Source organism: Vulpes lagopus, chromosome 16 (assembly GCF_018345385.1).
Source record: "Vulpes lagopus strain Blue_001 chromosome 16, ASM1834538v1, whole genome shotgun sequence".
Classification (NCBI taxonomy): domain Eukaryota; kingdom Metazoa; phylum Chordata; class Mammalia; order Carnivora; family Canidae; genus Vulpes; species Vulpes lagopus.
Genome location: NC_054839.1, coordinates 9,356,141 through 9,369,602, shown reverse-complemented (window position 1 = coordinate 9,369,602; position 13,462 = coordinate 9,356,141). Strand labels below are relative to the sequence as shown.

Here is a 13,462-nt window from a genome sequence, read left to right as displayed (position 1 = left end):
GACTCTCCACGTTCATAGGATGTGATCCCCGTTCATTACTACTTAATACCTCCGCCAACAAAGACGAAGAACGGCAGCAAAGATAAAGAAAAAGAGGCAGAAAAAGAGAAAGATTTGAAAGAGGAGTTCACTGAAGCATTACGAGATCTTAAAATTCAGTGGATGACAAAGTAAGTTTTAGTGGATTTTAATCCTCTAAGTGTTTACTTTTATTTTCCCATTTACAACCAGAAGTGAGATGTGTATGTGCATGGGCTCTATTCAGAATATTAACAATGGGTGGTAGGGCTACAAGTGTTTTTATTTTAACTACTTAATTCTGATTTGCTCTTGGAAGAGAATTTTATTGGAAAGTATAAAGAAGAAAATAAAGATCACCTTTTTCCTATTCTGCAAAGGTAATCATTGTCCTGTTATTTTCTCTGTAAAATACAAAGAAATCATTGTCCTATTGTTATTTTCTCTGCATGTAGCAGTGTGAATTACATCGTGTCCTAGTTTTCCAATTACTATTTGATGATGAGCATTTCTTGGGTCATTTAATAGTCCTTTAAAGTACCATTTTAATGACTATTATGTGGTCCTATTAATGAAATATAACCCACTTAAATACTGTCTTTGGTGTATGGTATTTATAGCTTTTCTCTGTGGTGCTGTGATGCACATTTTTATACATGTAGTTTCTTTAAATATCCATCAGATTGCATCTTGAAAGTATAATTATTGAATCAGTATTATTAATACTAAAAATTGCCTTAATATGTTTTACCAGATTGCTTTCTAGAGGGAATGTCACAGTTTCTACTCCCTTCAGTAGTTTATGGCGGAGCCTGTTTTGTTCACTATACCTTTGCCCAAGCTGAGCCATGGAATTGAAAATAAAGCCTTGCTTCTAGAGGGTGAAAAAAGAAAATGCCATGATCATAGTCTTAAATTGCATATCCTAAGTTATGAAATTTGAGCTTTTTAAATGCTATCATTGTGTTTTTTGTGAAGCTTCTATCAGTTGAACATGTTCTGTACTCTTTTTCTGTTGGGATATCAGATTTTTCTTTTAACTTTTTAACATAAAAGATATTAATGCTTTGCTGTACTTGGACACATTTTTCCCCCAGCTTGTTTTTTGACTTGTAGCTTACTTTTTACATAATAGGAATTTATTCTCCTGTTAAATGGATTGCTTTTTCCATTTGTGTTATGTAGTATCTCTCTGACCACTGCTTTCCTATGAGAGTCCTCATTAGCTAAATATGTATGCACCCTTGCAGTCCTGCAGTCTTCTAGAGAACAGACATCATATTGTAAAAATAATTCCCAAGGATTGAAGTTACAGTGTCTGTCTACATTCAAACTTACCTTTTCACTTAAAACCTGCCTGTATCTCCACCAGAAGTCAAATTCTATAAGTCTGATTATAGGATATTGTAAACAGTTGAAAATATTAGTATCCCCTGGAAACTAGTGAAAATCCTTTTTTTAAAAATCAACCTTAAAACCTTTGGAGATAGTAGTAAGGGCATACAGCAAATGATGAAGCATCTATTCAAGAATATCTAAAGTTCAGGAAGAAAAGTGAGAATCTTTGTTATCTGTGCCAAGGCCACTCCCTCACCCCTCAGCTCCCAGAGGACTCTCCTCCTGGGAGGAGCTGGTGCTCATGTGTGACTCAGCTACCTGGTGCTAAGGCTGAGTTATGAGCGAATGTAGGGGGGAGAAAGGGTGGAGCAGAGGGCCTGCCTTGGACATGCTGCTGCTGAGAGCACTGGGGCCCCTGCCACCCCAGCGCAGCCCAGGAAGCGGTGGTTTCATGGCAGGCAAGGCAAGCCAGGAAGAAACCCCTGGCCACTACTCCCCCTCACCTATTTTATCAGAAGAATTCACAGCTTTATTCAACTCCCCATACAGGGACATGGAATGTGTCTTCATTCACCTAAGACTTGAGATTTTTCAGAAAAGTTTACATATTTCTGAAACATTTTAGACATTTCTAGGTCTTTTCATCTCTCTTGCTTATTTGAATGTTTTTTCCTCCTCTTTATACGTCTATACCTGGTATGTGTGAAAACTTGATGCTTAACAATTTGATTTTTTTTTCTAGGTTGAGCATAGTTAATACCTGCAAATAATGATAGTCATTGTCAGTAATTTTATCTCAGGTTGATGCCTTTTGTTATAGACTGGAACTTCAAAGCAATGTTAAATAATAGGGAAGACAAAAATTGTTTTCTTTCTAAAAGAAATGAAATACAATGTTTATCTCTTTCTTGTATACATAGGTTGGATTCTAGTGACATTTATAATGAATTGAAAGAAACATATCCTAATTATCTTCCTCTGTATGTTGCAAGACTTCATCAGTTGGATGCTGAAAAGGTTGGACGTGTTCATTCTTAATATGAGTATTTCATTTTGTTTGTAACATTAGATAAGGTCTATACGTTGAATAAAAATGCAGCCTTATATTTGTCTTGTGTTCTTGCCAGATGAAAACATGTTTCTTCAGATTGAATGTTCTATTAACTATTTTCACTAAGGTAATGACAGGGCACTTAGCCATTACTGTGGGTTCAGTATAGTATTCCTGCTCACATTTTTGTCATTGGGAGGAGGAATAGGTAAGATATCCTAGGATTGCTTTTCTGACATTCACCTCAAGGCAGCAGTCCTGGCCTCCTGTAATTCTAAACACATGTAGCAAACTAAGAACTCCTACTCTGCATCAACTTTGTTACTGATGCTAATTTTTAAGAATTGGCCGTAGTTCCAAACTGTCTTAACGTGGGCCAGCTCTTGTTGACCAGTAGGAAAGTGCTAGCTATAATCAATTAAAAATTCTCCAGGGTTCAGAGTGAACCTGAAGGTGTTGAAAGGAGACCTCTGAGACTCACAAGTGAGGAGCAAATTGCTGAGAGCAGCATGAGCACCGACTGTGGTGATTGTAGCGAGACTCTGCGGGTAGACTGCCCAGCCCTCTCACTCTGGACTTGGGATTCTCATGATTGAGACAGAGGAAGCAAAGGTAATTTGGTGTACTCATTGATACACCTATTTCTTATTTATTCTTTTTTTTCCTCCCTAGGAGCGGATGAAAAGACTTAACGAAATTGTTGAAGCTGCAGATGCTGTTATTTCTCATATAGATCAAACGGCCCTAGCGGTTTATATGGCAATGAAGACTGACCCCAGGCCCGATGCAGCTACTATAAAAAAGTACCTAACCAGTAAATAATCTTTCTTGCATCTCATTTCTTAGTTACTTTTTAAAATCGTTGAGAATATTCTTCTTTTTTGATATTTGTTACGTCCCTAGAACTATCAGTTTTTGGATACTCCACCCTTAAGATATTTTGTAATAATTTTCTTCAGTCATTTGAGATTAAGCAAAAGAAAAGGAGTTTGTTTTCTCTACCATTAGGTGCTGTTGTGGTGGAGAGACTTGAGTGTCTGTGATCAAACAGTCCTGCCCCTTGGGGATTTGTGGGAACTGGATATCTGGAGAAGGCAAACACATAACATTCTATAAGATTACTTTCTAAACTCTTCGTTGATTAAAACCAGGAAAAGCTCAGATTTAGTTTGTAATGCCTGGTAACACAAACAGAAATAAAGTTAGGTTGAAACCGTCACCTAGCAACTTGAGTTAGGAACTGTTCTTACAGTATCTTTTGGGGTGAAGGGAGGGAAGTTTATGGCTTAGCTTTAAAAAACCTAGTGTGACCTGTAAAGCAAGAGGCATCGCTGGATGGTGGTAGGTGAACGTATGGCTCCCACACGGTCTATGACGCTCCCTCAACCTCCCCTTCACCTTCCTTAATTCTCAGGACCATCTTGTGAAGTTCTCCTGATACCAGCTTTCCCTTTGTCACTTTGGTTTACTTTCACCCAAGGGTCATCACCTGCGAGGGTGGAAATCTTGCCTCCTCCTAGAGCTATTAAAGTGATTCCTTCAGCTTCTTCAGTCAATACTTCTTTCTCTATCAAGTTCCTGATTCTAAACTTCTAGAACTCTTGGTATTACGTTATTTATACTAATATTACAGCTGTTACGAATCTACAAGCAGTAGTTTTCAAGCAGAATAAAATTTCTTCAGATTAGATTGTTGGCATGGTGTGCGTCCTTTCCCACCTTCTAAAGGAGTGATCTCAAATGTTGCTGTTTTGTCCATTTGTAAAGTGCCAGTTATGTACAAGGAATTATTTGGGGCCTGTTAAATACCTCATTTAAACTTAATCTTCTAAATAACATGCCTCGTAGGGGCATCTGCAGAAAAGCAAAAAGGCTCAGAGGATACATGACCAGCCTAGGGGGCCAGTGCTGGAGATGGGAGAGCGGGATTCACACCGGATACATGCAGGCCCGGGTCCTTTCATATTCTGATACCCTTGCGTTCCTACCTGTCTTGAGAGGATTCATAGGCCTCATTTCTTTCTGATAGTAAAAAAAAAAGCATCAGCTCTGCCTTGCACTTACCCATCTTCTGGCTGTCCTTTCTGTGTCGGGTGGTGGTGGTGTGGGGAGGTAGAGAGCCCTCTCTGAGCCTGACTTCTGCTCTAGGTCTGAATACCCCCTCCATTTCTTTCATAACTGCCCTCTGCTGACAAGCCCCTTTCTCCTGGTCTTCAGGTGTGTATGCCTCAGCCCACAGCCATATCCATATGTCTCCTGTCCTCTGTGGGGCTCCTGGCTTCTCACTGGAGTCATCTACATTGCACTTCCTCAATTCCATTCCATGTTAATCCCGTTGCAGTAATTAATAAATCCCGTCTAGGCTTTATTACCTGTGAGAAGCTCATTGCAGAAATATTGGCCCCTCTAAGGCTACGTTGACCTCACTGTGGCCTCTGCTATCAGCTGCCCCATCCCTTCCAGCATCTGCTATTTCTTAGTTTGTGAAAATAGAGAATAGACTCTCATGTGTGTAGGAAATCACGTTTGAAATTTCAGTAAATATGAAGGTCCATTTAGCACTGCTGATACTTTGACCTGAATGGCTGATACTTTCCTGAATCTTACTGTCCACAGAGGAAACTCTTAATTCCAGATTAAAGTGAGCCACGGACCAAGATTAGTTGTATTTTCTTCTCTTTTCTTTTTTTTTTTTTTTTTTTTTTTTTAAGATTTATTTAATCACAAGAGACAGAGAGAAAGAGGGGCAGAGACACAGGCAGAGGGAGAAGCAGGCTCCATGCAGGGAGCCTGACATGGGACTCAATCCCAGGTCTCCAGGATCAGGCTCTGGGCTGAAGGCAGTGCTAAACCACTGAACCACCTGGGCTGCCCAGATTAGTTGTATTTTCAATCTTATTAGTCCCTTTTTTCTCAGTTTTAATTTCAGACCCTGACTCCAGTGGCTGTCAAAAAATAACAGGAACTTAGGGTCCTTGCTTTAAAGATTATAAAGACTTTCAGAGATGGTGGAATAAAACCAGAAAGGAACCATCAAACGTTGTGAAAATGCTGAGACGCTAGTTTGTTTTTGGCAACACTAGATCGGTTTGTCTGACTCACAATGTAGGTGTTTGCCCCAGGCCTTGCTTTGGCCAAACCAGCATGGGCCTCAGGTACGCTGTGCTGCGCACAGTACCCTGTCCAGGTGTTCCTTTTCTGGGCAAACCTCGGGAGGGTTTGCATTTGTTGGGGACGGAGTAGCAGTGGGGCATTTATTCCTCATTTTCATGCAAAGCTGCTTTTACTTCAGTCACCCATGTACCAGAAATTATGATAGCCCTTTTTTAATCTTAAAAATGATAGTAGCTTTTTGTAGGCGCTCCATTATCAAGTTTTAGTTAAATTAAGCTGCGGTTTATTTAGGCCATTAAGGTATCTGATTGAAGCTCTTCCTAAAATATAGCAGTACCACATTGATCAGAACCACTAACTAGATTTGATTCAGAGATGTTTATTGAGCAAACACTGTAGTCAAAGCATCACTGAGAGGAACATAAAAAGAACAGGATGCTCTACTCCTAGAAAGCATATACTCTGATGCCGAAAATGAAGTTGCTAGCTAGGATGTGATTAAGAGTTACAATATTTTACATTGTGAGAGCCTGTAGGAAAGAGAGCTGGTTTCATTTGAGTAGAGAAAGCCTCGTAGATTAATAAGGTATTTGATCTGAGCCAGTAAGTTCTAAGTTACATGAGAATAGAGAAGGAATATTCCAAATATGTGGAATATTAGGTTCTTGGATCAGAGAATGCTAAAATAGAAAGAGGTCTTGCAGGTAATATGGTCCAGGACTGACAAGTACAGCACACCTCTGTCACCCTCTATGTTCTGCATCCTCCAACCCTTCTCTGGGCAGCTAGGACCAAGCAGTCAGACTGCCATGAGTGATCAAATCTGCCTTGCCAATCCAGTTCTGTTCCAAGGCTCTCTTCCTCCTTCACGGAATGGGGACAATAATTGTATCCTGCTCCTAGGGTTGCTTTAAAGTATAAATAAAGTACTGGCAAGATGTTTCAGATGGTGGCCGGCATCTTAAAGGTGGGGCAGTGAGGGGGATGCTCAGTAAGTGAGAAGCCTTGTACGTGCCCTTCACCTCAGAAATCCTTTTGTTCCTGAGTCCAAAGTAAACCAAGCAGTTCCCTGGCACCTTTCCCCAAAAAGAGAGTGAAAGTTGGTTCTTTCAAGCTTTGAAACTTTGCTGAAATTTCATCCCAGGCATCTTTTTTTGGCTTCACTTTATCTACATTACAAACTTATTAAGGTGGGTAACTTTGTTGGCTTGTAACAAGTTGTTGTTTTCTCATTTTAATTATCTCTTGTACTAATTGTTGATTTTGTAGTGCCAGAAGATTTCATGTGTTGCACATTACACTCCGAGTCCTTCAGAATCATTCCCACTGTTAGTTTGTGTGTCCATGTCCGAGCGCTCCGTGGGCTCTCATCATTTTTAATCCTCATTGTCTTTTACGCATGTCGGACATGAGTTGGACAAAATTCCTCAGATAAGCAAGTATCTTCAAGAAGAACACTATCCCCTGGAGTGTAGGTTGTTACTGTATTTCACTCAGCAAGGGTTTATTGAGTTTCTGTTCTGTGCCAGGCATTGTCTGGGCACTTGGGATACATCAGAAGAGCACAGATTCCTGCCTTGCAGGGAGGCAGTTTTACCATCCCATCGTGATTAAGAGCAGGGTTTCAGAAGCAGACACTGTGTAGTTTCAAATGCTGGATCTACTGATTCCTAACTGTAGGACCTTGAACAAATCTGTGTGCCTCCACCGCCTCCTTTGCAAAATAGGGATCATTAATAGTATCTTACTCAGAATTGTTTTGACTGTAAATGAATTAATATGTAAAAGTGCTAAAAGAGTTGCTGGCACATTCAGAGTAAGCATTTTAGTGTTTGCTTTGTTTATGAATGAAGGTTCACTGCTGAAAGAACTTCTAACGTCAATTCAAAAATATGTAATAATTGCTCTTTATAAGAAATCTATCTAAAAGATACTATTCTGATGAAGTTATCTAGCTGACAGAATTTAGAGCTGAATAGACTTTCACTTCTGTTACTTTGTGGCATCCTGTTTCAACCAAACACAGCTGTCATAACTGTTTAATCTGTATGTATAATGTAGCAGCTAGTGTGGCATTACAAATAAGGCATCTTGTTTGATGTACTATACAGATGGATATACCTAGCTATCCAATATTCCTACATTGTCAATCTCAGGGAAAGAATGCATGAGTTTATAGTTTCAGATAAGTCTGCACTTTTCAAGGACTTTTACTGATCTATGAATTGTTTTTTGATTTGGTGCCCAGTGATATGGACAAACAAAAATCTACCCTCGTGGATGCCCTCTGTCGGAAAGGATGTGCCCTAGCTGATCATCTGCTTCATGCACAAGATCAAGATGGGGCTGTTTCCAGTGATACTGAAGGGAGAGAGGAGGAAAGAGAAAATACTCTGGATTCTGTGATGTTAACTTTTTGGGAAACTACAAAATGGACTGATCTTTTTGACAATAAGGTAATCTTTGTGCACAGTTCTTGGGGGTCACTTACAAACCTCCCTGGTGCCCCATTGGCTCCTCTCAGGTTTCCCAGCTCCCTGGTCAGAAGAGGAAGAAAATCTATAGAGTGGGGCTGTGCTGGGATCTGAAGAAGACATTGTTTAGAGAGACCTCCTTCATCTTCCCTGTTTCAGAACCATTTTACCAGATTTTTCTCTATCTGCACAGTGGCTCTTTAGCCAAACTAATTCGGAAAACAGCTTGAGAATGTGTGTGTAGTGGCCTTTCTGTTAAGTCCATTCTCTCTGAAGCTAGAAAGAAGAACATCTAGAAATTGTGTTTGTGCCTTCCCACATCTGTGCTGATTCATCAGGGATGGAGAGGGCGGCATTCCAGTTACTTTAGATGCTCTTTTTCTCAAAACCCTTTGACTTTTAAGTAATTATCATCTGGATTTATAGCTCATCAGTTTTAAAACCCAGTTTAGAAGTAGCATTGATAAATTTTTTGGATTTTGGCTATAAAAACCTTTTAAATCCCTTTAAGCTTTCTACCATAATTCTTACAGTAGGGATTCTGTAAGTATAAGTTTTTATCAGTCTTCCTTTCTTCTGAAGATAGAGAAAAATAAAGTAAATGAAATCGGTGGAGTTCTCCTAACCCAGCACAAGCCACTGTTTTTGTTTTCTAGATTAACTGATAATTTATAATAAAGACCTAAGATAGGAGAAGTTTCCTCTATGCCTGAGTTTTTCCCACCACAGTACTTTTATAATTTAGCTAAATGTTTTATTTTAACTCAGAAGTAGAATGGAGATAGGCCTAGTTTTATGGCAGCTGTGCTCATGCTGGGGAAATGGGGTTAGAGTCAGGAAACTGAAGGATTTAGTGCAGCACCAGAGGTTAAGAATTTGGATCTGAAACCGGACCCTGGAGTTCACATCTTGCTTCTGCCACCTTCATCTGTATGACCCTGGGCAAGTTACTGAATTCTGATGCCTCGGTTTCTTACCTGTCAAATGGGAGTGGTGACAGGACACAGAGTTCCTAATGAGTGAGTGTTAAGTACAGGCAGGGCCCTGAGCAGTGTTTGCTGCCATTGCTGACATAGGACTGTTGCGTGTCTGCCTCATGCTCCCTGCTGTGCTTGCTGCTGGAGAAAGATGAATAAGAGCCTGCAGGCCAAACACTGGATGAACAGCGTAGAAAAACTTATCAATGAGCCTGTTTGCCATAATACCTCTACTGTATTAGGGGCCATGCATTGTATTATGTGTCTTTTTATTACACTGAAAAGAATTGAACACTTTGCTTGCCTCTAGAGTACAAATAAAAGTGATAGGATTCCTTTCTTTGAGATTGTTCTCTATATTCTAAAAGTGGAGAGCAAAAATATGAATAAATGGTTACGAGTATATTTGACAGATGGAATAATTAAAGGTACAAACTTATACAAAAGGAATTAATTGAAAGTAAGAATATGTTTATACAATATGATACCTTTTTTTTTTAACTTTATACCCTTTTGTAGTTTTGGTCATTCATAATGACTTCTTATAGTTTTGTACTTCTATCTTTATTTGTGTTTTTTGCAGTCATTTATGTTTAGCTCCCCTTTGCATAAAGAGGTGTTTTGGTATAGATTCCAAGAGCTAGTGGTTTATCACAGTTTTATTTTTTCCCCCAAATAAGTTATTTTGTGGAATATTCAACTTTTGTTCTTTCAGAAACATTTTGAAATTTGCTTGATGTAAAAATGTTTATTTTAAAAGCTGAACTTCTCTTAAGGCCTTGTTTTCATTATTAAAGCTATAGGCTATAAAATATAAGCATTTCATAGATAAGCTTTATCTTGTTTTATATTATAGGTTTTAACATTTGCATACAAACATGCATTAGTACATAAATTGTATGGGAGAGGCCTTAAATTTGCAACTAAACTTGTGGAAGAAAAGCCAACAAAAGAAAACTGGAAAAATTGTATTCAAGTAAGTGATACTAAATTGTCACTGTTAAGTGTCCCGTCAATATCTCATCATGTGACAAGATAGCTAGAAGACTTAGTGATTTAGTGATGCTGACTCTTACATGACTACTACTCTAATTTGTGTAATGTGAACTATAAAGTAAAAGCATGAGAGATAGCCAGTAAGCTATTGACTTTTTTTTGACTTTTCTTATTAAAATATTTATATTTAGCCTCAAATATTTTTAACATACGCAAAGTACATTAGGAAGTTTCTATGTATAGTCAGAAGACTGAGTTTTCTTTATGAAGGAGGCAAAAATCATTCCCTTTAAATACATATTGGCTCAGTTCTAAAGTGGTTGAGCTTCTAGAGTTTATATTTGATCTTACTCATTTGAAATGATAGACCATTTTATGATTTTACCACATACCGTCTTCTGTACTAGTTAACTGTCAAGTGTAAAAACTTACTGAACTCCACAGAAATCATCCTAGCCTTATCTTGTCTCTGGACACACACAGGTGGTTTGTGCCTACAAGGCATAATGGGTTTGGGCACCTTAGTCCTATGCCAAATGTTGCAAAGGTCTGGTCTCTCTAAGGTATTCTTTGGATGTAAGTTCCTGGGGAAGCTTTTTATAATTAAACTACAAGTTATCTTCCTTCTTAGACCTTTTCTATGTACCTTCACTGGTGAGTCCAGATTGTAAGACATTTTAAATTAGCATCTTCAGATCTTTGAATAGCTTAAGAGAACTCTTGCTGAAACTAATCATTAATGAGTGTAGTGTGATTCTCGTTATGTCAACTATAATCTGTAAGCTCTTACGTCGGTAAAGCCAGTGACTCACCTAGATGTTCACGTCAGGGGATGTTCTATAACGAATGTCCCAGCCACTCTGTTCCTGTACTGTCTGTTCTCCACAGCACAGCTGGAAAAGAAAGGCTTTAGACACCTCCTGGTAAAGCCCCATCACATTTAGGATAGAATCCAAACTCCTTTTTGTGGCCCACAACACTCCATGTGATCTGGCTCCTGCCTTTCTCCCCAGCCCTCTCTCACCAGGGGACCTCACTAGTCCAGCTGTATGGAGAGCTCTTCCCAGGTTTTCAGAGCAGGTTACTTCTGCTTCAAATTTTTCCTTAAATATCCCCTTCTCAGAGATCCCATTCTTGACCCATCTCATTTCCCAGTCACCCTGTTATCTCATCAGATTGTAGTGTGTACTTGAAATACGCAGCTTAATTATGTACTCATTTGTTCATTGATTTGCTTATTTATCTTTGGTTCTCCTGAATGGAACATAACTTTCCTGAAAGTGGGAAGTGAGTTTGTATGGTGCTGTTTTCCCCATGTCTAGCACAGTGTGTGACTTACAGTCAGAATGAAAAAGAAAGAAAGGCAACTAGTATGGTAGAAGGGAGCAAGGAAGTTGGAATGAAGAAAGGAAGACGGGAAGGTTAGTAGAAAGACAGGAAAGAAGGGAGGTTGGCCAGGATGGTCATAGTTGCCTGTAGAGGTTGGCTGGTAGGAAAGTGGTAAGTGAGCTGACGGTAAGGAAGATCCGTTGATGGTTGGTGGGTGGCTGGGATGGGAGGAAAGTTCTACGTGCTAGTACTCTATTATTGTTAGATACAGACTTTTTTGAATATTGATCTTAAAAACTGTTCTATAATACTACACTTTTGTGTTTTGTTATAGCTGATGAAGTTACTTGGATGGACCCATTGTGCATCTTTTACTGAAAACTGGCTCCCCATCATGTATCCTCCTGATTATTGTGTATTCTAAAATAGGAACTAAGACTTTAAATTTTAAAAAAGAAAGTTTTATAGTGAATGGATATAAAAACAAATTTGTGGCATTTTTAGTCTTAATGCATGTTTTCATCCGCTATCAAATACTGATTATTAAAATGATGTGTATTTATCAGAGAATTTGCTGGCGTGTGGCTTAATACATGTAACCTAGACCTCTGACATCATGGTGTTTTTTTAATGCCTCACATTGCTGGCTACGGGCTGTGCCCTGACTGCCAGCACCAAGGACTTTCATTTAGGTTGCAGCTATTACATGCATGATAGGTTTTGAACAGTGACTTTTAACTGCAAACCTGTAAAATTATATTTTTTATTTTATAAATGAACAGGGTTTTAACATGCTCAACTTTAATTTTTTCAATTGTATGAAGGCCTTAAAAAGCTACATTAAGCGTAGCTCAAATTATTTATCAGACTAAAAGTAACAGAACCTCATTTCCAGAAATTTTTTTTTCTTTTTCTTTTTTCTTTCTTTCCTTTTTTTTTTTTTTTTTTTTTTGCAAAAGTTTACATTCAATTAAGGGGGAAAAATAAAACCGACACAAATAAATGTGTAGCAGTTGCTGGAGCATAACTGCTTCACTAAATCTAAATCTTCATCTTGGAGTTATTTCAGGTCAATCATTTTTAACATCCTCTTGACATGCAGAGCATCAGAATGAACTAATAATACATGTATAAGTGCCAGACAGCTAAATCTTTATCAGGTATTGTAAAGACACACATATGGTATGTTTATTAAAGTTGAAATAATGTAAACACGTGAATAAATGTGCAAAACCAAGATCACAGTATATACCATATGCATTCTGATACCTTAATTTTTTTTATAAATAATAAAAGTGAATATTAAAGCTTCTTAAAGTTGGTCTTAATTTTTCATAAATAAAATTTGGGGTTAGAACAGAAATAATATATTAAATCAATAGACAAATTCTCAACATGAGGTAATTTATTTTATATTTCCTATAGGCTTGCAGTTATTTGAATATATTGCCAATTCTTATGTGATTAACTTTTGTGAATGTTTTTGGCTTTTTATTATTTTTATCTTTCTGGCTACTATACTTGCTTCTCTCATCCTTCCTATATAATAAAAAGACACACGTAGACAATAATTGAAAAGCCTCTACTCACAGCAAATGTGTTTGTGTGTGTGTATGGTTTTTAAATCTTATTCCTGTAGAATTTGCTATTATGAAAGACCTCTCAGTTAATCATCCAGTCTCTCACAACTGGTTTTGGGTAATTGACCCCTTTATTGGTAAAAACATCAGAGCTTTATGAGCAAATGCAAATATGCATGCAAATATTTTGCAAACAATTTCTGAGCCATCTAGAATTTAAAGTCTGTCCATGAACAACCACATGCATATTTTCTCACAAACACACAATACTTTCATCCCCAATTATACAGGTTCCCGTGTATATATGTTCAGTCCAATGAGGAAGTTGAGAGGCACAGAAAGGTAGGGTGACTGCTTCATTCATTATAGAGTCTGTTTTATAATTCAGGTTTCACCATTCCTAGTAAGTACTGCCCATTTGCACAGAGCCCCAGGGGCAGCCAGAGGTAGAAGCTTAAGTCCTCTCAGGTTCTTCATCGGATGTGTGCAGCCCTAGGATGTAGATACCCAGATTTCAAATCCTCTATGAACATCTTATTTCCTAGCTTTTCTTTTTAAGCCTTTTGATTAACCCCAACTTTTCAC

General features: G+C 38.2%; 1 protein-coding gene across 3 annotated transcripts in view; it reads left to right on the top strand.

The window, feature by feature from the left end:
• Positions 1–12,609, top strand: part of TPP2 (tripeptidyl peptidase 2) — a 69,207-nt gene extending 56,598 nt beyond the window's left edge. For 2 of the 3 annotated variants that reach the window (XM_041731203.1, XM_041731202.1), the window contains 6 exons: positions 19–170; positions 2,277–2,373; positions 3,080–3,210; positions 7,770–7,977; positions 9,829–9,948; positions 11,632–12,609. In XM_041731203.1, the coding sequence (XP_041587137.1) occupies positions 19–170; positions 2,277–2,373; positions 3,080–3,210; positions 7,770–7,977; positions 9,829–9,948; positions 11,632–11,721 (798 nt within the window). In that variant the 3' untranslated portion in view covers positions 11,722–12,609. Of the gene's footprint in view, positions 1–18; positions 171–2,276; positions 2,374–3,079; positions 3,222–7,769; positions 7,978–9,828; positions 9,949–11,631 lie in introns of those variants that run through there. The other variant, XM_041731204.1, reaches the window with a different exon arrangement.
• Positions 12,610–13,462: the final 853 nt, after the last annotated feature.